The sequence below is a fragment of the Diadema setosum genome, chromosome 19 (assembly GCF_964275005.1).
Source record: "Diadema setosum chromosome 19, eeDiaSeto1, whole genome shotgun sequence".
NCBI lineage: Eukaryota > Metazoa > Echinodermata > Echinoidea > Diadematoida > Diadematidae > Diadema > Diadema setosum.
The window spans coordinates 8,916,380-8,940,957 of NC_092703.1; the positions used below are offsets into that span (position 1 = coordinate 8,916,380).

At 39.2% G+C, this 24,578-nt stretch overlaps 1 protein-coding gene and 3 non-coding genes across 4 annotated transcripts; all 4 read right to left on the minus strand.

Annotated features, from left to right (window-relative positions):
* Positions 1 to 120: 120 nt before the first annotated feature.
* Positions 121 to 239, minus strand: LOC140243196 (5S ribosomal RNA). Its single transcript, XR_011902204.1, has one exon. It is a non-coding gene; the product is annotated as a 5S ribosomal RNA (ribosomal RNA).
* Positions 240 to 1,128: 889 nt separating this feature from the next.
* Positions 1,129 to 1,247, minus strand: LOC140243198 (5S ribosomal RNA). The gene has a single exon (XR_011902205.1). It is a non-coding gene; the product is annotated as a 5S ribosomal RNA (ribosomal RNA).
* An 889-nt stretch (positions 1,248 to 2,136) lies between these two features.
* LOC140243199 (5S ribosomal RNA) lies at positions 2,137 to 2,255 on the minus strand. Its single transcript, XR_011902206.1, has one exon. It is a non-coding gene; the product is annotated as a 5S ribosomal RNA (ribosomal RNA).
* Positions 2,256 to 17,861: 15,606 nt separating this feature from the next.
* Positions 17,862 to 23,892, minus strand: LOC140242718 (uncharacterized). The gene is made up of 3 exons (XM_072322478.1): positions 23,742 to 23,892; positions 20,825 to 20,944; positions 17,862 to 20,064 (listed from the first exon to the last, which is right to left on the minus strand). The coding sequence occupies exons 1-3, from the start codon at positions 23,857 to 23,859 to the stop codon at positions 18,221 to 18,223; spliced, it is 2,082 nt and encodes a 693-aa protein (XP_072178579.1). The 5' UTR covers positions 23,860 to 23,892; the 3' UTR covers positions 17,862 to 18,220.
* Between the last annotated feature and the right edge of the window lie 686 nt (positions 23,893 to 24,578).

The window sequence follows — 24,578 nt, forward strand, 5'->3', positions numbered from 1 at the left end:
AATTTGATTTTCCAGAAGAAACGAAAAGAAAAGGAGCATGGAAATTGCCACATGCAAAAACATTGTACGGAACAAAATTAATGTCAACAGAATGGAAAACCGGTGCTTCAAACAGCAAAAAGCCTACAACACCCGGTATTCCCAGGCGGTCTCCCATCCAAGTACTAACCGGGCCCGACGCTGCTTGACTTCGGTGATCGGACGAGAACCGGTATATTCAGCGTGGTATGGTCGTAGGCAACAGTAGTACTGACTTTAGCCTATTTATGCTTGACGTGTGACGTCACGGGCAAGTGCTTCTGCCTTCCCAAGCTTTTTTGGCAGCAGAGGGCAGTCTTTGCCCGGCCAATGGCACTGGACCAATGGAAGAGGGAGAGCTGCGTTCAGGATGTTGGCAGGCTGTAACTATGGATGGGGGTGCTGCTGCATCAGTATGGCTACGCCGGCAACGCAACCCTGCTGATGCTGATGGCACCGCTTGCTTGACTACATGATGTGCACTCCCCAGGGCCATTCGTGGATACCGCTCAAGGTCAAGGTGCCGACGCGGCGGCCCCATATCAGCCTTGCTTGGCTCCAGAAGAAAACCATGACCACTGTTTACATCCTAGCTGAGATGAATTCACGGACTCAGGAGGGCCGAGAAAGAAGCAGGAGTGCAACCCAGCTTGCACTGCCCGGTCTTTCTTGGAAAGCTGTTTGTTTTGACACTGATCAGTCTGGGTTGAAGGCAGGTGTCATTGCAATGTTGCTGGTTACCAAGTATAAGCGCAAGTGTGCGTGACGTCATAATAATCAAGCTTCAGGCCAGGGCGCAGAGCATTTAAACACTCCCGACAATCTGGACAAGTAGATGTGTGGATGATATCTATGTAAATAGGCAAGACGCCTGATGTCATGACTGCGTCGTGTCTATCAGAAGAGATTCGGGGAAAATTGACATCTCTTGACCTTGCTGTCATACTCGCGGCTCCAACATCCTGACAGGTCTTGCCATCTTTTCTGTTGAATTTGATTTTCCAGAAGAAACGAAAAGAAAAGGAGCATGGAAATTGCCACATGCAAAAACATTGTACGGAACAAAATTAATGTCAACAGAATGGAAAACCGGTGCTTCAAACAGCAAAAAGCCTACAACACCCGGTATTCCCAGGCGGTCTCCCATCCAAGTACTAACCGGGCCCGACGCTGCTTGACTTCGGTGATCGGACGAGAACCGGTATATTCAGCGTGGTATGGTCGTAGGCAACAGTAGTACTGACTTTAGCCTATTTATGCTTGACGTGTGACGTCACGGGCAAGTGCTTCTGCCTTCCCAAGCTTTTTTGGCAGCAGAGGGCAGTCTTTGCCCGGCCAATGGCACTGGACCAATGGAAGAGGGAGAGCTGCGTTCAGGATGTTGGCAGGCTGTAACTATGGATGGGGGTGCTGCTGCATCAGTATGGCTACGCCGGCAACGCAACCCTGCTGATGCTGATGGCACCGCTTGCTTGACTACATGATGTGCACTCCCCAGGGCCATTCGTGGATACCGCTCAAGGTCAAGGTGCCGACGCGGCGGCCCCATATCAGCCTTGCTTGGCTCCAGAAGAAAACCATGACCACTGTTTACATCCTAGCTGAGATGAATTCACGGACTCAGGAGGGCCGAGAAAGAAGCAGGAGTGCAACCCAGCTTGCACTGCCCGGTCTTTCTTGGAAAGCTGTTTGTTTTGACACTGATCAGTCTGGGTTGAAGGCAGGTGTCATTGCAATGTTGCTGGTTACCAAGTATAAGCGCAAGTGTGCGTGACGTCATAATAATCAAGCTTCAGGCCAGGGCGCAGAGCATTTAAACACTCCCGACAATCTGGACAAGTAGATGTGTGGATGATATCTATGTAAATAGGCAAGACGCCTGATGTCATGACTGCGTCGTGTCTATCAGAAGAGATTCGGGGAAAATTGACATCTCTTGACCTTGCTGTCATACTCGCGGCTCCAACATCCTGACAGGTCTTGCCATCTTTTCTGTTGAATTTGATTTTCCAGAAGAAACGAAAAGAAAAGGAGCATGGAAATTGCCACATGCAAAAACATTGTACGGAACAAAATTAATGTCAACAGAATGGAAAACCGGTGCTTCAAACAGCAAAAAGCCTACAACACCCGGTATTCCCAGGCGGTCTCCCATCCAAGTACTAACCGGGCCCGACGCTGCTTGACTTCGGTGATCGGACGAGAACCGGTATATTCAGCGTGGTATGGTCGTAGGCAACAGTAGTACTGACTTTAGCCTATTTATGCTTGACGTGTGACGTCACGGGCAAGTGCTTCTGCCTTCCCAAGCTTTTTTGGCAGCAGAGGTCTCTGTAAAGTTGTATGTAGCCTGCCACTCCTACGTGTTGGCGCTGCCATTTTAGGACTCCACCTTTAAGCCCCGCCCACTCTACTGTAGGGCTCACACAGGTAAATAATTCCACATAGAGATGTGTGTTCAAACTCAATATAAAAAAAATATAAATATATGTAAAATAGCTGGGAGAAATGAGGTATTTCATCTTCACTAACTTGGATAAGGAAGATTTACCCTTTCATCCATCAATTTTCCATTCCGGGATCTTCAGCTAAAACTCTCTCCAAGGGTCCGCAAAGCCAGACTACGAGTTCTTTTCACTCAAAAATTCACCTATTTCTGTACATGCACCCAATGAAATATAGTCCCTTCAAATTCCATGAGAAAAGCTTTCATCTTCCAACCAAAACGTAGTTTGTAGAGGAATTCATACTCAATATCTGCAGCTATTCAGTTTTTTGCCAAACTGCAATATTGATTTTTGATTAATATTTTTCTTCATTTATTTTGGTATCTTTGGTACGAATTTGTGAAGGGGTCTAGGATATCGATAGTCTATCAGCAGGCTAGGCGAATGCCCTGTAACTAGCCGCTACTGTTGTGCAGAGGGTGCTCAGAAGAAGTGTGCGTTCCTCAGTTACAGTCACTTCAAAATGGTGTAAATTATGGGGCGCCAAGTGCCGCATGGGCTATATCATTACGAAATGGCTCTTTAGTCCACAAAATGAACATGTCCTAACAAAACAACTGGTTTTATGACACAATGAATATTTCTTCAACGGAATGACTGATTTCAAACTTCCATTTTGTGGACAAAATTACTCATTTCGTAACAAAATCTCCATGTGTCACTTGGCACCTTATTGGTGACTTCAAAACTTGTACCCACACAGTGCAGATAACGAGCGTAGTGGCTTTTCGGTGTGGATATTGCGCGCTAAGTGCGCACAGCGCCCCTTCCACTCAGTTCAGTGGCAATGGTAGTAATACAGTACTGGGTATACGTATGCACGTCAGGGCCACAGTTGTTCTGTGGTCAGGGCGGCGTACGTGACTTGTTGCCTGGAAAAGTATGAGGCACACACTAATTAATGTTCCAGCAGTACATTTACTAAATACGCCAGTTCGGAATTCCACTTTGTCGAGCATGAACAGAAAAAAGGTAATGAGTAATTTGTACCAGCAGAGCATGTTGGTTTTTAAATTCGCTAAGAAAAGCAGTGCCTATTAATTCATAAGTGGGCATTTTTTCCATAGTAAAACTACAAAAGGTGCTTTTCAGGAATGTCGCTTTAGCCCTAACGTTAGGTCTAACGTTAGGCCTACAGGCCTACCATTTTTATGCCTCCGTCACGAAGTGGTGCCGGAGGCATTACTATCTTTTTCGGGTTGTCCGTCCGTCCGTAATGAATTTTGTGGACAGCGTAACTATAAAACAGTTTAAGGTATCCTGATGAAACTTTGTATATATATGCATGAGTGGGCAAAATTGTGCCTATCAACTTTTGGGCGAAAATGCTAAAGGTCAAGGGCCAAAACTTAAAAGGTCAAGGTAAAATGCTCTAAATTTCACTATTTCCCCCATATCTATGTAATGCCTGGAGGTTTTTTCTTCAAACTTGGTGTATACATGTAATACCAAATAAAAATTCTCCTGAGAGAGTTTCGAGTCATGAGGTCAAAGGTCAGAGGTCAAGTGAAAATGTTAAAATTTCACTTTTTTCTCCATGTCTTGGAAATGGTTCAAGAGTTAGAACTTAGTCCATGTGCATTTTCTGACAAGCAGTGATTATCTAGGGAATGTGAGGGTCATGGGTCAAAGGTCAAGGTCAACTCCTCATAATTTCACTTTTTCCTCATATTTAAATGCAATACTTGCCAGATTTTTCTTGAAACTTGATATATACCTGTATAAATCAATAGAGATTCTCTGGGAAGTTTCTTGCCCAAAGGTCAAGTGAAAGTGCTAAATTTCATTTCTTTGTCCATATCTTGAAAGTTACTCAAGGTACCATTAAACATAACAGATGCATGTTCTACCTGACAGTGATACTGTTGGGAATTTTAGGGTCATAGGGTCAAAGGCCAAGTTAAAATGCAAAAATTTTACCATTTGATATTAAAATTACACTTTTTCTCCAAACCTTGAAAGTTAATAAATGCATAGACTTATAAAAAAAAAATAGAGTTAAAAATCCTCAAATTCCCAAATACCTCTTCTCATCTTTAAATAGGCAGTATAGCCTTACATCCAATTAAACCTAGCTCAAGGAAAGTGCATATTCAACACATTTGTGAGAAACCTGACAATTTAATATTTTGCCAATTATGTGAAACTCATGACACATTGTCAAGACATTGTAGTGCAGGATTGGAATAATTACGAAAACCATGCATTAAGGCGGAGGCATACCGGTCGCAATAGCAACATTTCTAGTTACTTTCTCTTTCCAATGTGCATTGCCCCCAATAATAGTCCAATACGGCAATTAAGATCTTCTCAACATTTTGAACAATGAAAGATAATCTTTGCCCCCGAATTGCTTCAAACAAGCAATCTATTGTATAGGATTTATGCCACAGTTATTTATTTTTTTTTTTTTTAGGTGGACAGAAAACTGAAAAATATGTGTGTCGATCTAACATTAGGTCTAACATTAGAGATGTAGAACTACCCAGAGTGGTAGAAACCGATACACTTGGCGGTTTTTTTTTTTACTATCTATATGAAAGTCAAATTATGAATGCTAATTATAACTTTGTTGCATTTTTCCAGTTCAACGGCCTAATTTTGATAAGAAAAGATAATAATAGTTCTGAAATTTAATTGAACATTTTGTTTTATACCATTTTCTAGACTTAGTGTTGAACGTTTAACATAGGCCCCGAAAGGTAACAAATAATTGAGCACTTATTTTTGAACAAATGAACAATGAAGGCACTTTTCGTGTCTAAAAATTTTCAATTTCATACATGTATCTGAAAAAAAAGTGAAATGTTCGGCCCTAAAGGAGCACTTACACAAACTTATAAAAGTAAATTCAATGTATAGATGGCAGCCTCGCGTCCTTCGACGAGTGTGCCCCCTGAAACATACCGAAGGTAGTAAACCCTTTCATTTTTTTCCTTTTCTGTAAGTTTTCTTGACCGAAAGATCGGTCTGTATCTGGTCGTCGGGGAAATGTTCCGCGGAGACTGCGTCTTCCTTCACGGATCCCCTCCTTTTCGGAGGAGAGTGATAACGTCAAAAAATAAAATAAAATAAAAGACTCCTCCGGACGGACGGATCTTTCTGTCTATAAGTTTTCTAGCCATATGAAATTACAAGAAAAAAAATCATGGCCATTCCCAAGATGGTGAACAAGTAACACTTTTGTGGCTTTACCAGGAACATATTCGTTCATGAGAAACAAAATTATTCGATGATTCTGAGTTCTCGCTTACGTCGTTCGGGCATATAAAAGTGTAGGTTCCTATAGACAATTGTTTCAGAGAAGGTTTTGGGTGACAACGGGTGTTCTGTTTGCTTGCGTCAATAATAGCGTAATACAAAATTTAATTGATTAGACGTGAAAATCTACATACGTGATTCCGAAGCGCTCGCTCGCTCGCTCTGTCCGGACTTTGTAAAATGAATATAGTTTTCAAAAGTAATATGATCATTATACCTTCACAGTGATTTAAAAAAAAAATCAATGTATTTGAAATGCTCTATAAACGCCGGTGACTTTATACTCTGTTGTGATAAACTGATCTTATGCAAGTCTGAGGTTGAGACACGTGTATTATCATTTCCGCTCTTGCTCTCACCCTCTCTACTTCCAGCCCTGTTTTCTCTCCTCTTTGATGACAGTAACTCTCTGTTCTTCCGATGCCACACTATCTATCATCTTTCTCTTATACTGATGTAAGACGCCAGTGATTAGACTGGATGCATTCCTTATACTGACCACTGCTGACGACAACCCCTTTCCGTTCCCATGGAATACACTGTATAAAGGATGTTTATATAGACTGGAATAAAGTCAATCCGGTAACTGAGTCAACGTCGGCTTCCTTTTGCGAGCATAACCTAGATATACTTCACATTATACTCTGGTTATAATATCTGTTTTTACAACAACAACAAAAAAATCCCTACTCTCGGGAGGGAGATATCCCCCTCCCACACTCTCCCCTGTTCGATCGCTTCGCTCCCTCGCTGAGGATCTCACACACTGTCTTAATGTGCCCCCGTTGAGATTTTGCGCCCCCCCCCCAAAAAAAAAGAAGAAGAAGAAGAAGAACAAAACACTAGCGCTTAAATGTTAGATAGGTAAACTTAGGATAAGCGATTATAGTTACCGCCGTAGTAAACGTAAAACGAAATTGCGTCTAGTCTGAAATCGTGATATAGGTGCCGGTCTGACTTGAATGTTGAATTGTATGTTCAACATTCAATTAGTTGAATTGTATATTCAACCAGGAATACGATATGATTTACAATTCTATAGCAGAAAAGTTGACTTTTCATCATTTCCACATGGAAATTGTATGGTGATGACATCCTTAGCTCGTTCATTTACATAGGCCTATACGTATCAACTGTCCGCCCCAAGAACTATTTTGCAAAAAGAAAACAAAAATCTACGAATCTTTTTATTTCATAGCTTTCACAGTTTCTATTTTGATCAAATGTTGACAATTATGCATATCGTGCTTGTCATATCTTATTCCTTCTTTTCACACTATGATTTCAACTGGTCTGTAATTACCATACATTAAGCGACTTCTTTGTGAATCTGTCACCAGTGGCCCAGACTTTAATTTTCATCCTAACATTTCTCGGGTAATTAAATGACAAGTCGCTACCTTCAAAAAACATGTGGATTGAGCTAATGCAGCAGTATTAGCAGCACACATCTGTGGGAGTTTGTGGAAAATCGAATAATCCGTTCAAAATTTATGAATTTTTGAAGTTTCTGCTCAGTCACTGCTGGACTAGAAGACTTACAGCTTGTGATGGGTTACACAACTATATATAGAAAACATTAAGAAAATTCATCAAGTTATATCCACTTTTCTCGCATAATAAGGGAACACTTCACTTACCTCTTTCCGAAGGCAGGGTATCGAATACTATGCTTATACTTATGTGTTATACTAAATATTACTGCATTCACTCGATCCTTATGAAGCAAACAATTTTAAAACTGATAACAATAAAATGTCCTGAATGACAGCATCGATATCCGAAAGATATAAACCTGTCTGATATTTATGGGTGACCAACATGAATAGACAACAAGACAATAATTTCGAGGGGAAATTCTCGCGGGTCCAAGACCTTCCAGTTCACAAGGTCATTTTATGAGCACTGGCGCACGTATGTGTGTGATATATTGGTTCTAGGTCAGAGGGCAATAAAGACCAGTCACCAAGAATTACTTGGAGCGGGGTTTTACATGATGGGTGTGGGACTCAATGAGTTGGCCGATGCACTGTCAGCTGGCTCGCTATCCAATAAGCTTTTTGTAATCTTTTTTACATAAACAATACTTTATTAGAACATACATACATACTACATACCCATTCAACGGCTGACCGCATGGTATATTTACTGAAGGAAATTATTTTTCCCCGCAAGCAATTTCTTACCCCGCCAAAACGATTCTAGTGCCGGTCGATAAACCCCCACGAGACACGTACAGCTGGACATGATCAATCCACCCAGATCCAACCCTTACTAAAAAAATTCCCCTTTTTATATTTCTGTCCAAGAGTCTTAGACCAGACACCCAACATTAATCTTTTTGGTAAAGAAATATTTGACAAAAAAGTGAGGTCAGACATAAAGCAAAACAAAGGTACAGCATTTTGCATGAAAATTACACTTTTCATCAACGTGATACTGACATAATAGCGAAGGGTAGTCATTATTCTCTCTGCTTTGTACAAGCGGTTAGTCAAGTGCTCTCTCATTGTGCTATATAGAAAAGTACATTTTTGTGGAATTCCCTTTATATTTTCTTTATGTTGTTGTCTACATATAGGCCTACTAGTACGTCATAATTCTGTGAGATAATGTTTCTGAGATTGTATCAAACATGATGAAATAATTTACTTAGTAACCAATGAAGAATCTGTACTTTTTAGTATGTGCCCATTCAATTGCTTCAAAAAAAAAAAAAGAAATCGCTTGATGTGTAGTTTTGGAAATGAATGAATAAAGTACCTTTGTGGAGGAAAAAAAAAAGGTACGTCATAAGTACCTCTAGTAGTCTCCTCATCCAGCGGTTCCAACACCAAAACTGTAAAAATTAATAAGTTTTGCATCGATTGTCCGATTTTTCCTAAAACTTTTAATGATGTGTTCTACTAATGTTGCTGCTTTCACTCAATCCATATTTATCTTTGGTTTGGGGTTTCCTTTAAGCAAAGGAAGGGGTTAGGCGAAAGCATGACGTCACAAAGTGCGTCGAATAGACTGCGCTTTTTTATTACAGCTCCTTTGTCACTGTAGGTTATCTTTTTCATTTGAATCGAGACAATTAAATAAATTCGAACGAGCGAAATATATGAGTCCTTTTATTACATATATATATTATAAGCTTACATGTATATACACACTTATATAATATGACATTCAAATCATATATCATAAATATAATTATATATGAGTATGTTTGTGTAGGTGTGTGTGTGTGTGTGTGTGTGTGTGTGTGTGTCATATAGGTCCTATAGATAATTTATGAAACCAAAATATTCAGAACAGTTTCTCAAACTGCCATGGAATTACCTAGAGCTCCAGCATAGCTTTATGCATGCGATCACATAGGGATAGCAATTAATAACCCCATAATAACCAACTGCTCTCTGATCTCTCTACTCTCTCTCGACTATTACCACACTGCAAGTAAGTATTGTAGTTCCTCCATCATGTCCATCACAATACCCCACTGCTACGTCACAGCCAGCTAGCAGGGGGACAAGCTACTTTGTATATCTAAGGAGGTATAGAACCTCCTTAGTATATCACACATACAGTAAGTTGTAGAGTGCATTCTGTCCCCGCTGTCACGCAGCATACCCCACAACCTACTGTTGTTTACAACCAACCTGCTGTGCACGTGTTATGTAACTTCAATGTGCGAACTCCAGTCAGGGAGGTGGGAGGAGGGTCTCTCCCCACCTCTACGTGCTATACGTACACATGCACCAGACATGAGATGTCACTGAATATGAAACGATACAGAGTCATCCAGTTTCCCTATTATTTGTTATGATCAGCTATGTACATTTCACACTTTCTGATTTAATATACATAATACACAATAAAATAGGCCGACGTAGCTGAGACTTACCGACTATCTTTCTTCCCAAACGAAACGATGCTGAACAGTGCACTCCTTGTCTCACAATAAAGTGATGTGATAAGCACAGTGGCGATAGGGCACCCCCTCTCCTCTGAGAGAGTTTATCGCATCAATTTCAGGGGCGCAACACCTATGCAAACATAGAACTTTAGAGGAGGATACTGGTATCCGACGGCTGGGGTGGGATCCCTATTAGATATCAGGGCTGTATGAGAAAATGAAATGGCTATATATCCTCCCGCAATTCAAAGAAGAAAAAACAAAAACAAAACAGAAGACAAAAGAGGAAAAAGCATTGTAATTTAATGCTCTCCCAAGGGGGCCTATCAAGTAGATCTTATATACTTCGATTCTAGCTCTGCAAAGGCCACTTGATTTGAGCGATAAGAATCATTGATGTTATAAACGCATGAACGCGAGCTGTTTTTAAACATGCTTAGAATATGCATGTACATGCAGAGTTAAATTTAGCTACAACATGCAAATTCGATATTCCAGCTTCGAAACTTGCATGGACACATCCTGTCCCAGCTTTTGAGTAAGGGTTTTTCTTTTAATAATAATAGTGGATATTGTCCAGCTGCATGTGTCGCGTGGAGATTTATCGGCCTACAGGGGATTTCGGGGGGGGGGGGGGGCATGGGAAGAGAGCTCGGGGTGGCAGATGTTGTCTTTGAGTAATACCCTGTGATCAGTAGCCCTGGGGTTTTGTGTAGTATGTAGGGGGATGTCTGGGAGGTAGGCATATTATAGTCATCTCATCTCATCTCATCTCATCTACTTGAAAGTCATTTCTAGTGCTGTTTGGAAGCAATGGTCTCAGTAGTCGACAACGCTGCATCATTTGTAACTTCAGCATCCATCTTTCTGTGGGACTCTATTTGCTATTATGCATAACCAGTCCATTATAGTAGTATTTCATTACAAGATCATATGGTTAGTAACTCAAGGTACAACCATCATGAATCTAACCTACCCTACTCCTAATGTTCTAAATCCTATATCTACGTCTACCACCTATTCCTATAATACAGTTGCAACACTGTTGTATCACGGTTTTTGTGTTTGTTTTTTTTTTGTATACGAACAAAAAGTTGTAATGCTTTATGACATCTAGTGACCAAACTAGGTCACAATATATAGGCTCAATGGAAATATAAGATATGTTTTCATAACACAAGTTGAAAGTTTGACTAACGTAACAATAGAGTGTTAATGTCTGACAAGTTTATGATTACGACCAGAATGTTTACTTTTTCAGACATGAACTATGACCAGCTTTGACCTCGCTTTCATTTTCTTTCAGAATAAATCTTAACGGAGAGGCGACGTTCTTATTCTGGTAATCGTAGGATCGTGATACCTCGAATCCTCGATCATACTAGTGAATTGAAATAATACCATTCTGAATTACTGTTAAAAAGATTTATCAACATGCCCATGTTGTGAAAAAAAGAAATACTGTTATTATTATTATTATTATTATCATTATGGTACTTTTCATTATAATCATAATCATTATTACTATTATAATTATCATCGTCATCATCATCATTATCATTATTATCATTACTGTATGACTAAGGTACAAACAATATCAAAACAGCTAGGGCTGAACTGACATTGTGACGATTTTGACCTCCTAGCGGCAGTATGTACTGGTAATACACGAGTATAACTTACGAACACGAGATGGCACCATACAACTCAGTACCTCCGGCTGGGGTATTGTTTATTTGGTGCATCATAGTATCAATAGCACTTTTTCCTCCATCGGTAATTTGCTTACATTATATCATACAGAATGTTATTTTTGGTCACATGACTCCATGTTGACCAATCACCCAACAGGATTTCGAGGGAATATAAAAATTGATAGTTTAACATGTCCGGCGAAATAGAATCAACCTCTATAGACAAAATAAAACCACAACCTAATGCGTCTTCTACTCACCTGCACACATTTCAGAAAGAAAAATCTTGAATCATTTGCTTAATTTTGTTTTCCGGTTTGCCTCAGCTTTATTGATTGTTTTTTCTCTAATTGTTTGTTCGTGTGTTTCTGGTGTGTTTTTAAGGGGGGAGGGGGAAGGGTTGTAATTGATGAAGCATCAAAGAAATACGTGCTTTCATTATATGTTTGCATAAACGAATGGGAGAGTGATTTGTGAAGTGATGACATCCATCATAAAATGGTGATAAGCGGTAATAAGTGATTTTTTTTTTTCGAATTTCCGAATTTTCTTCTAATAAGTCCAAGTTGGCGAAACGTCCGTTGATATTTCGTTAACTTTTTTCTCTATTCATCAAAGTAAACGAACAGGGAGAATGATGCCTTTCATCTCACCCAACTTTTTCTCTGTGTTCTGATATTCTCCTGTTAGTTTATGCTCCTCGATCCTCTCTTACGTTTTTCTTCCAAGTTGTCTCTTCTATCCTTGTCTCCTTCATCCTATCACGAATCATAACAAAACATATAAATTTATCTGTGATCACATGAGATGTATTAAATACAGTCAACCTTGCCCAAGCCAAATCTATTTTGGACTGAAGAAATATCTCCGACTTAGAGAAGAATTTGACTTTTGAGGGATTAAAATCAATAGAATAAACAAAGAGGACTTGAAAAGACCTTTGACATACACAATTATTCGACTTATGCGAGATCGACATAAAGCAAGGTTGACTGTATACTTCTCTTGGTTTCTATGATTGTTCGTTGTTGGCTGCTCTCTTTGAATGTGTAGATCCATCTCATATTATCATTATTAAAGCTAATGTTCTTGTTTTTTCTGACGCCATAGAGAGACATATTATGTTAGATGTTAGAGTGATACCCTTAACAGTGTGCAAGTCTGCTGCTCTGCGCATTCATCTTGGGTTGTTTTGTTTTTTTATATTTATGTAAGGCGACAGACAAATACCCCCTCTTGGGCCTGAATTTGTAGACTAGTTCCCAAATTCTGTTACTTGCAAGCTAGGCTAAAGCTTCTGCCAGCAGGTTCTTGACCCTCGACAGTCATTCAAGATTGCCCTTTTAACATGTAGCTCTTCAAAACAAAGACCTTTTGACTTAGCTACTAGCAGCTCGGATGGACTGGCTGAAATGACCATAACATTAACCAGAAACAGCTATTGTTAGTCATCCACCTTTGGATGCAGGCGGCAATGTTAAAAAGCCAAAGTGTTAATATTTAGATAAATTATCCCCAACTCCAGGAGGGAATTTCTGAAATGTTTGTTCTAATTGAGTGGTGATGTATTGATCTGTCATCCCTTGTAGGCGGGTCATTATACTTAGGACCAATGAGATGAGTTTATCCAAGAGGACAATCATTTTAAGCTAATCTCATTAGACCTCCCCAAAATGTAATCATTATGGGATAGAAATATAATGAGGAATATCAAATGGAAGAGTGAGAAAGGCAGAAAATGAACTCTTTCAGGAGGTGTGGTTGTATATGCATGTAAAATGAAATATAAATCCCCAGCTTTTACCTCCAAACCCTGACTCTGCAATCCGAACCTGCCCGATTCTGTATCCCAACTCTGCGCCCCAACTCTGTATCCCGATTCCTCCATCCCAATTCTACCATCCAATTTGCTATGCTGATTCCAACCTCAACCTGGTTCCCTTTCATCGAGTCAGCTTCACTTAAACAATTAATGTCGAGAACTGTTATATGTGAATTCGACTCGAGAAATTGTCTAACGGTCCACAGACATAACCAACTTTTAAACAAATTTTCCGTGGCAGATAGTAAGATAAACTGAAAGCTGCATCCAGAGTCGACCAAATAATTCACTGCATTGCCAACAATAAACTATGTTCATCAAAGGAGGACCAGCCCAGCGTATGTTTTAAACAGCTCTGTATGAACATATTATTTAAAGTGAAATTCCTTAAGAGTGAAAAAGACAACCCGAGTGTAGTTCCACACTCTCCGACTGAACAGAGAGACCAAACCCTAATTGACTAGCCGACACCCAAGGAGCCCTGTCCTGCCAGTCCCGACGAGAAGTCCAGTCCCGAGCGGAGCAGACGTCTGGTCCCAGCAGAAGCCCCATCACTGTTGATGACCCCCCCCCCCCCCCCCCATCCGACACATCCCAGTCGTCAGAGAGAACCCTTCTATTAGCAAGTGTGGCGACTTATAATTTTGCCTTGTTTGGAAATCTGCACCACGGACATCAGCAAATTGCAGCGAGCGCAGCGTCAAAAATAAGGAGTGGCCACGCATACTAATATCATCCTTACTAAAGCATGTGCCCCTCCCCTCGTCCCGGTAAATAAGAAATAAGGAATAAGATACGTAAACAAGAAAAAAAGGGAATTGAAGAGATAATCTGGGGATTAAGGATTAAGAATTATTTTGATGATAGAAAGTCAATCCGCATTTTTGTTTATGATATTCATGACATGTACATAATCGAATGAGTCAACCGTGTAAACAAAGAATCTGAGAAACCCTAATTCACACCCGGGTGGTGAGAAATAAACGCCATTGTCATTATTGTTCCTAAACATATTCGTTTGTCTCCTTTCTTATGTTCACTTACAAAGGACAAGTTCACCTTCATATACATGTGGATTGAGTGAGGGCAACAATATTAGTAGAACACATCAGTGAAAGTTTGGGGAAAATCCGACAATCCGTTCAAAAGTTATGAATTTTTAAAGTATCTGTGCAATCACTGCTGGAGGAGAAGACTACTATAGTGCATGATGTCACATGCGTACAACAATATAAGGAAAATAAAAAGAGAATTTCACAAAACTTGACTTTTTGAATAAAGTGCACATTTCTTCGACATGTTACTGACTTATGTTAGGGGTAATATTATTTCCCCTGACTTCTGAAAGAGAGAAGTCGAGGGTTCTTTTATTATGTGAGAAAAGTGAGAATATCTTGAATTTCCTCTATACTTTCTTTATATAGTTGTACTCATATGACATCACAAGCTATAGTAATCTTCTCATCCAGCCGTGACTGAGCAGAAACTTCAAAAATTCATAACTTTTGAACGGATTGTCCGATTTTCCTCAAACCCTGACTGATGTGTTCTGCTAATATTGCTGCATTGACTCAACCCACATGTCTATGAAGGTGAACTTGTCCTTTTCGTATTGTATTTAGTCGGTGGTTTGTTGTGTTAACTCGACCCCCACCCTGGTAGCGGGAGAGCCGAACAGACCAAAAACATTAACCGTTACCAGGAGCATGAACTCCCAATTCATTGGCGAGGTATAAGGCACGTGAGGGGCGCGAGATACATTGTTTGTTATATATTCTTCTAGCTATGTTTGAGGTGCTCTAGGACGCCTGAAGTTCCCTTTTCCTTTTGATAAGACAGATTATGCAGTATCATTGCCTATTAATGAAATTGTATATGAGACAATCTATTGTGTCCAAGTGACATCATATATAAAGCTATATCAATTTGCTTTTGGACAGGATTTTACTTGAATGGCATAACACCACCACAACAACAAAGTGAATTGTAAAAATTTTGTCATTAATACATGGAACAAGTGAAAGTTTTGTTAACATTACTCTGTGATACATGAACACGAATTTTAATGAGCACTATTAAACGGCTATCCTGAACATTGCTTAGCCTCATTATTTAAAATGCATTAATTATACAAAGTGAAATTTCTAAATGCATGCGTTCAGACTGTGAAAGAGCACAAACACACATACTCACACCCACATGTCCATGCATCTACATAATACGAGTTTCATACCACACGTGTACACCAAGCAAGAAGTTTTTGATTTTTTTAAAAAAACACATCAACTTAAGTGAAACAATAATTTCATGTCCTTTTTTTAATTTATTTTCTCAGAATTGCAGAAAGCTTCATAAGTAATTACTCATTGAAAAACATAATTATACAATTTCCTCCTTTGTAAATCCTCTTGATGCAACATATGACACCAAACTTATGTGAAATGGCAGTGCACAAGGAGTGTAACTGTTAATTCTTCTTTCTTAAAGAAGAAATCCACCTCTAAAATAAATAAACTCTAAAAGAAAGAGGGAAAAAATCCCTTCAGAACGTTCCGAAAATAACAAATAATAAATACTATTGTAAAATATGACATTTTGAAATTGCACATTTTGGGGGAAAACATTTCTTGACCAGTCCTTATGAATATTCAAATGAGTGAGTTGATAATGTCATGCCCTCACAATTTTTCATGAATTTTAAATACATTGTATTGTTAAATATGAAATTTGGAAAAATTGTTACTTTCAGCTAATACAGGTAAAAGCATATTCCCATACCAAAATATATCAGAGTTAACATTTGTTCTTTGTTATATTGGGTGGTTTTAAGGCAAGTTTTATATCTATACAGCTGAAATATGAGATTTTTTTTTTTCAGTGCTGTATATGAAATGAATATGAGAGTATGACATCATCAACTTGCTGATTTGAATAATCATAACGACTAGCCAAGAAGTGTTTTCTGAAGAAAAAAAAAAGAAGAAATTTGAGAATGTCATTGTAACTTTCTCATTAATCTTATCCCATTTCAATCATTTCTGCACTGTTCTGCAGGGATTTTTTTCTCTCTCTCTTTCTTATGAAATTGATAAAATTCTGAAGTGGTTTCTTTTTGAAGAGGTAGTTGTGGCACAGCTGTAGACTAGCGATATATACATATATTTATAAAGGTCATACTGTATTGGCTCTGCAACAATAGTTTCTCTGACACAAAGATCCACTGAAGGACCATCACCACTAAATCTGACCTCTAGGTGTTTTGCATTGTAGAATATAATAACACCGCTTTTCCTGCAGTCCTTGCGCCGAGTTCTATACGTGTGTGTGTACATTTCAAAAGAAATATAATTTTGTACAGTATATCCTAAAGTTTGAGGTATTCTGGGTCTCAATATTGTAGCCAGGAGGGAAAAATTTTGAAACAAACTGTCATCTAAACTTCTACAGTTCTGTGACCTTGGGTAACAAATCTGGGCCCCGTTTTATCAAAAGATAAAAATGATTTCATAGACTTATCATAGAAATCAAGTTTATAATCAATTTTAACTCTTCATAAAACAGGGCCCTGTAAACCTACAGGCATTACCTAGTTGAAATTAGAAGATTGATTTATAACCAATTTATGTTCTTTGTAGTAGCTTTCCCTCTTATCAAAGTAATACAGTGCACTCCCATTATAACCAAATCCCCATTACAACAAAGTAAAAATTCGGACTGTTACATTGTCAGCTCTATGTTTTTTAAATGTTTCTTTGTTCACTTACAACAAAATGTTGATATAATGAAAGAAAACTGCCAGTCCCAAGGACTTCGTTAGAATGGGAGTCCACTGTATTTCAGAATTCATGATGCCTTTTACAGATGTACTTCATTTTTTTTTTCACTATGAATTATGGGAGAAAAAGTAAAAAAAAAAAAAAAAAATGATGGGAATACCTTGGATTTGAACCCATGAAATGCCACTCACATGGTGCAGCACTGCAATCTGAGTGGAGGCCTATCAATGGCAGAGCCATGATGGTGAACTTTAACCTCAGACCCAAATGTCTCCCCATCTTTGTCTACCTTTGCTCTCTGATTAATGTTTTGTGGGAATTGTATGCTACATGAAAGAAGACAAATCATTCTTGTAGAGTGTGCAACCTTGAACAGAGGTTTTGACTCCTTGTCAACAATGGCTTAACATGGGAAAAAACAAACAAACAAACAAGCAAATAACCGCATGTTAAAATAAAGGGGAGAAATTATTTTGAATTGGACACACCCATTGCACTCCCATTATATAACAAACAAGGTTGTAACAAAATTTTGGATACATCTACATCAAAGTAAAATTCAGGTCCCAAAATCATCTTCTCTGCATACACATTTTCTTTGTCAAGTTACAATGGAATTTCGATATAACGAAAGAAACCTGCCCATCCCAAAGACTTTGTTAAAACAGGAGTTGCCTGCATCATCAGAACTTGGTGCCTGAATGGAAATATCTCCTGCTATGTCTTGGTTTCACACGGAAATGCAATACATATACTGTTCATTTAATCAATTACTACAGTATTACTCCCTTTACCACACAAACAACTTGCCAACAATACCTTCAATTTGTTATTCAGCAAGCTTGCTTGTCTAAAATTTAAGCATGGGTGATTTGTAATTACTTCACAGAACACAGCATTTTCCCACTTAAAGTACTTTTTTTGTGTGTCACATCCCATCAATTAATGCTCTGTGAAAATCAAAATAACAATGAGCTAACATTATTATGATTTGCAAACTAGCAACAGGTTGTGCCGTATCTCTATTTTTCCATTCTACTGTACAGGCACCATGCACACCATACCAGCCTTAATCATTCCAGATCCATACTCTATCACACAGGTGTCTCATCTGACCTGTCAGTGTCACTTTTTTTTTTTATAGGCAACTGACACATTTTATGTGTTAATCTTGTGCAAATTAGGAAGGACATTATATATTTTCAGTGACAGATACATCTCAGACTACCTAAAGTTCATCAGTCTGGATTCTGCTCAATGAGATTCAGTTTGCTACTAGACTTGGAGTCAAAGACGATCTCTTCACTTGGGTCACAGAATATGGGTGTCCCGCTCTTGTCGGTGGTGATCAAAATGTGCCGCTTGCTGAGTTGAGTGACGGGGATCTGATCTAACTGCACCTGGGGAACCACGACTTTGGTATCAACTGCCACACTCTTGTCTGCTTCGGCGTTTGATGCCTTGCCGTGGATGTTCTTCAGGTGCCGACGGACGTGGTGACGTTTGCGAAAACGTCTCTGACACTCCAGACATATGAACTTTCCCAGACTGCTGTGGGCCTGAAAGTGGCCCTTCAAGAGAGCCTCGCTGTTGAACCTCCATGTGCACCCCTTGAAGGTACAGGCAAAAGGCCTGCTCTCAGAATGCACTTTCATGTGGCGCTTGAGGGCAGTCTTGGTTTTCAGCACTGTCCCGCACACATGGCAGAGGCCGAACTTGCTGGGGTGCAGTTGCTGGTGCTCAAAAATGGCAGTGCGCATGTCCGAGGTGAAGTCGCAGAGCTCGCAGCTGAAGAGCTTGCTGCGGTGGGTTTTCCGGTGCTGGCTAAGCTGGTGCGCTGCCCGGAAGGCTTTGCCGCACACCTCACACAGGTGGTTACGTGACCGGCCATGGACCCCTAGGATGTGAGTCCTGAGGCTGCTCTTCCGACAGAGAATCTTCCCACATTTAGGGCAGAGACATGGTGTGCGATCCTCCACGTACCTCTTCTTGATCTCAAGCTTTTTGCCCTCATACTTCCTCTGCTCTGGCTTCTTTCGCTTGCAGGCAGCCTCTCGTTTTTGGTCAAGGTTTCTTTGATGGTACTCTGACAGGCGAAGTACTTCCTCCCCTGTGACATCATCTGGAAGAATCTTGCATGACGGAACCATCCTGTCATAGTCTGTTACTTGCCTCTCTCCCTCCAAAATGTCCATGTGTGTAGATTTCATGTGGTTGACAAGACCTGTCTCATTGTCAACAAAGTCACAGTGGAGACATATGAAAACATGCAGTCCAATGTCTGTGACGAGGTTACTATGCGCTATGTGTATTTGCTTGTGCCGGAGACCAGAAATGAATCTAAAATCATCTTTCTCAAATTCTACCTGCATATCATCATCATCGTGTTCATCATCAGTGCTCTGCTCAAGAAAGCCATCACTGTATCTATCAGTTGCATCATTCTCGTGTTTGTCATCACCAAGATTACCATCTTCCTGCTTAAGAATTTCAAAACCGGCATCCATGCTCACAGAATCTGTTCTTTCGGCAGCACCGTCACCGGATAGATCAGGAAATGTTTGCGAAGCCTGTGATTCTGTAAAAGGTTCTCTCGTCTCTCCTGCACACTGAGCAGTTTTGTCCATCCCATCACCATTATCACTTGGTTCAGTGGTATTGGTGTTGCATGAACTCTTGTTCAGTTCCTGTTCTTCACACAGCGAATGTCCTTTGGGACTACCCTCAGCAGCTGGACTCCATGCATTTTCATTATCTTCTACACTTTCCGTTTGATTGTCAGCTTGTGTCAGTGACTCGAGTCCCTTTGTGACTTGCTCTGGAAGGATCTCTGCAGAGCTAACCCCTCCCTCAACCTCTCCCTCAGCGTCCACCTCCCCCTCCCCTGCCCCGTCCACATGTACATCTTCTGGACGGTGGTAGGAATGGTCAACATGAGGCAGTTGATCCTTGGCATTATTTTCATCCTCCCCAACTGGGAATAGTGCCAGCTTGTGGAAGCCAACATAATGACCAATCAACAGGACCTTGGTGGAGAAAGACTGTGAACAGAGGATGCAGGGGGCTGCTTCATCAATGTCATCTACAGGAAGTAACAGGAAACAGAATGAAAGGATCATTATTCCATATAAGTGATGGTGTCAATGCTTTCCATACCAATCATGTGTCAAGCTATACGATTATGCTGAATACAATACAGTCAACTGTTGCTGTATTTAACTCCATAGAACCAACAAAATCAGTATGTTATATCAAGATGTTGTTTTTAAGGGATTAAAAACAATAAAAGCCAAGAGAAGATTTCTTGTGACAACATGAGTTTGTCATATCAGTGCTCTTTGCATAGAGAACTCACTGTTCTATACATCCAGACTGATGTTCTGACCTTTCTTTCTTCTGCTCAGAGATTCTTTTTTCCCTGAGTACCATATACTTTGAACAGTGACAATACAACAAATGAAAAAGAAGTACCAATTACATAATGTGAATAGACAACTGTAAAAGTGGATATGTTTGGGCACGTAATTTTTCACACTTAGTAAAGTAAGATGACATTGTATGTGTCTTGATGATGCAATACTGTAAAACCAGACATTTTCATGTGCATTTTAATTTTGCAAAATTGCGAGAGCCAAGATTGGCAAAATCAAAATGCACGCAAAAGTTCTTGTGTACATAATATGCATTGAATGCCATTGGTAAAACTCATAAATTTCATGCCAATGAAATAGGCTGCCAGCACCAATTGGCAAAAATTTCATGCCATAAAAACGTTTGTTTGTTTAATAGCATCAAATGATACACTGTATGTCACAAGGGCACTGTTAGATTCTCATACTCACGCTGAGCATGGTGCCGAATGAAATCCAGAACGCCCTCAAACCACAGCTCACACCTTGAGCAGTAAGCCACCTTGTGAGCTGCACGATTCCCACCTGCATAGCTGGAGCTGTCCAGCTGAGCTGAAAATTTGATGGAACAGGACAATTTAAACCCTGGTTTATTTCATATACTACATATTTCATATATCACATCATATATAATGATGTGAAGATGTGGCCTGAAAATATAGGGTAAATGTAATGCGACACAATTGAAATATTGGCAACTGCATGATTGTAAATTAGTAGAGAACTCTGATGTCAGCGGAGGTAGTGTAATAGAAGACAAATGTAACAACGGTCACATGTGTGGGCTGATCAATTCAGGATCAGCACGGCACTACGGTGATGTGAATAGTAAGAGTATACATTGTAGTTCTGCGCTTGATAGTGGATCCAGTGTATTTGGAATAAGGTGACAAGTCGAAGTTACAGGTGAAACTGGATCAACGAGGATCCCATTCACACTGAGGTGTAGTTGTGGAACATAGGCAAGACAGTTGAACAAGCTTTCTTTTCATATCCAATTTGTTTGTTTGCTTTTTTTTTTGTAGGTGTTATTAAAATTCAATTCATCTCATCCAGAATTCTGGCTTCGTACTTTCTGTTTGTCACGACCTCCTGATTTCAGTTAAACCTTGTAAATATTTTCACAGATTGTTTTAATAAACTGTGCATAATTAACTGTGAATGGCACAAGTGTGATCAAGTTATGATTTAAGTCCCCCCGTGTGACACCAGGTATCGCAGAACTGGACAAAAATAATAATAATAATAACATATAATTTCTATAGCGCCGTTCTCCACTTTGATTAAATGCTCAAGGCGCTTTACAATTGTACATCAAAGCAAACAGACTGAAAATACAAGTACATCATCGTAATAGAAGAAGATGAAGAAGCAGAAAAAAAAAAGACATGAAAGTCTGTCTTCAAAAGGCACTGGTCTTCAAAATGCACTGCTAAACAAATAGGATTTTAAATTATTCCTGAAAGATGTTATAGAGCTTGAGTCTTTCAGCTCACGAGGAAGGGAATTTGACAGTGTTGGTCCAGCGTGAGCGAAAGCTCGTTCCCCCCAAGATTTCCTAGAAAACGGAATATGTAAGAGACCTGAAGTTGAGGATCGAAGAGTTCGTGAAGGTTGGTATTGACGAAACAAACAAACATTGTAATCAGGAGCTGTTCCCTCAATAACGTGATAAACCAAAAGAAGTATCTTAAACCGAATACGCTCCTGTACAGGTAACCCAGATGTATTGAATTCACTCTCCCCTCCTGACATGTCTTTGGGGTCACTCATCCCCTATCACCACAAATGTTGGCTTGAAGTTTATTTCGATTGAGAAAGACCAATTCAAGCCATAGTTATACAGCATACTGCCATTATAATGAACACAGTTACAATGAAATTCCGGTTACAACGTAAAAAATCGGGCCGAAATGTTATCCGCTCTGTACTTTTTACATTGTGTATTGTTTATTTGTTCGTTTATAATGAAATTTCGATGCAATGAAAGAAAACTGCTGGTCCCGAGGACTTCGTTATAATGGGAGTCCACTGTAAATTATGCTTCATACATGTTAAAGCCCATATAAAGTTCTGAGCTTGAAAAGATTGTCAGAATTGATATTTGCATGGACTTTTGCCACTGTCACAAATTACTGCAATTGCAGTTTTACAAGTGAACTTTAATATGAGGATGACTTTAAAGCAATAACCTGAGGAATGAAGGCTTACACGATACATCTGAATAGCCAACGGGAGAGGTTTAAGGGTAGACTCCATGGCCCGAATTCACGAAGGTGGTACAAATGAAACCATGGTTTAAACCATGGACAAAAACCATGGAGCGTCAAGTGTTGCATGGAATATTTCATTACAAAATTGGTCATTTCATAACAAAATGACTGTTTCATTAGAAATTATCATTTCGTGGACAAAATGTTCATTTAGTTATCATTTAGTTACAAAATGTTGTCATTTCCTAACAAAATAATCACTTCATCGATGAAATAACTGATTTCGTAACGAAATATTCAATGTGACACTTGGCGCTCCATGATTTTTGTCCATGGTTTAAACCATGGTTTCATTTGTACCACCTTCATGAATTCGGGCCTGTGAGTACTCATGCCAACTGCCCTGAGAGTGCTAAATTATCAAAGGATGGAAGAATTGTGAAATGAGGCTTGCAACTCTGGTGTTGCTTTTTATACATGGCAGCTACAGTATCAAAAAATGAATGGTCCTCCCAAGTTACAACTTGTATAAGGTAGATTTGGAGTGAAAAAGTACATACATTCTTTCTAATGATGACTATATTGTACAATTCTACATCCAGAGCAAAAAAAAAAAAAATAATAATAGAAAAAAAAAAAAAGATAGAATGCAAATTGATAGCAGATGAATGCACATTCTTTCATGATTATTTTCCTCAACTCAATATTTGTAAGTCCTATCAAAACCAACCTATAACTCATTTCTTGTGCAACTTCTGAATTGTTTTTGCTAGATTTGGAGTGAAAAAGTACATTTACATTCTTTCTAATGATAACTATATTGTACAATTCTACATCAACAGCAAAAAAAAAAAAAAAAAGATAGAATGCAAGTTAATAGCAGATGAATGCACATTCTTTCAAGATTATTTTCCTCAGCTCAATGTTTGTAAGTCCAATCAAAACCAACCTAGTATAACTCATTTCTTGTGCAACTTCCAATTTTTATTGCATGCAGAGATATTTCAGAATCATTTCTGTTGAATGAACGAAAATTACAGAACAGACATGTACATTATCCCTCTTTTTACAAGAGTAAAAAGTTAAAAAAAAAGGAAAAAGGAAAGGAAATTGGAGTATGCTCGATCGGAACTTACCGCTTCTGCTGTGAGAAGGTCTGTTTGATGGAGAGGTTGCAAGGTGTGAAGAAACAGGGCCAGGGGATTTCCCCTCTACACCCAGAGTCAACGAAGGAGACGATGAAAGCTCAGACATGTGTGCAGAGGTAGATGTCGGCTCAGCCTGCTGCATGCAAAAAGGATGAGGCATGGGTAGGGGATACTTAGTTGTTTCTCCTTTGCTTCTACAAGGGATTCAGTGCTGCTCTCACATACTATATATTTTCATGTCAATGAATGATTTGGTTCCTTCACCCAGCTGTTACCTGCCAACTGGATGAATGCACCTGCTTGCATCATATCAATTGCACAGTGAATGAGGTCTCTCAGTTTCTTTCTCATTGTTTTTCCATTTTTGTAATGCCTTTCCCCCTCCCCTTTTTTGTTAGCATCACCTGTGTAAATGTCTCTTGATGGTTTGTTTTGTAAATCATTTTGCTGTTTTACAGTAGTTAAGTAAATCAGTAGTTCATTAAAATTGTATAATCATTTTGTTTACTTGTGTATCTAATGAGGCCATAAATAGTTTAGCATACATGTAGCTGAGGATCCTCCTGCATGATAGTTTGATTTTTTTCCTTAACACATTATATTTCTGCATTATATTACAATGATTTCTTTATCCCTCACATTATGTGCAAAAAAAAAAAGTTAGTTGTGATTAATGATGAATCAATGATCAATGTATAGGTGTTTTATAAAGTGATTTGTTAATTTGTAACATGTAGAGACAAAAAATGAAATGAAAAAAAAAATAATGACAATTAGACAGAGGAGAGATCCTGCACTTTATGGCATTCTCTGTCTACATAGAAC

Bases quoted from the DNA above. Each gene is read 5' to 3' on its own strand.
- LOC140242718 (XM_072322478.1), bottom strand. From the start codon at position 23,859: ATGTCTGAGCTTTCATCGTCTCCTTCGTTGACTCTGGGTGTAGAGGGG. The intron at 20,945-23,741 runs GTAAGTTCCGAT...TCAAATTTTCAG, and splicing joins ACCTTCTCACAGCAGAAGCG to CTCAGCTGGACAGCTCCAGC. The intron at 20,065-20,824 runs GTGAGTATGAGA...TACTTCCTGTAG, and splicing joins CATTCGGCACCATGCTCAGC to ATGACATTGATGAAGCAGCC.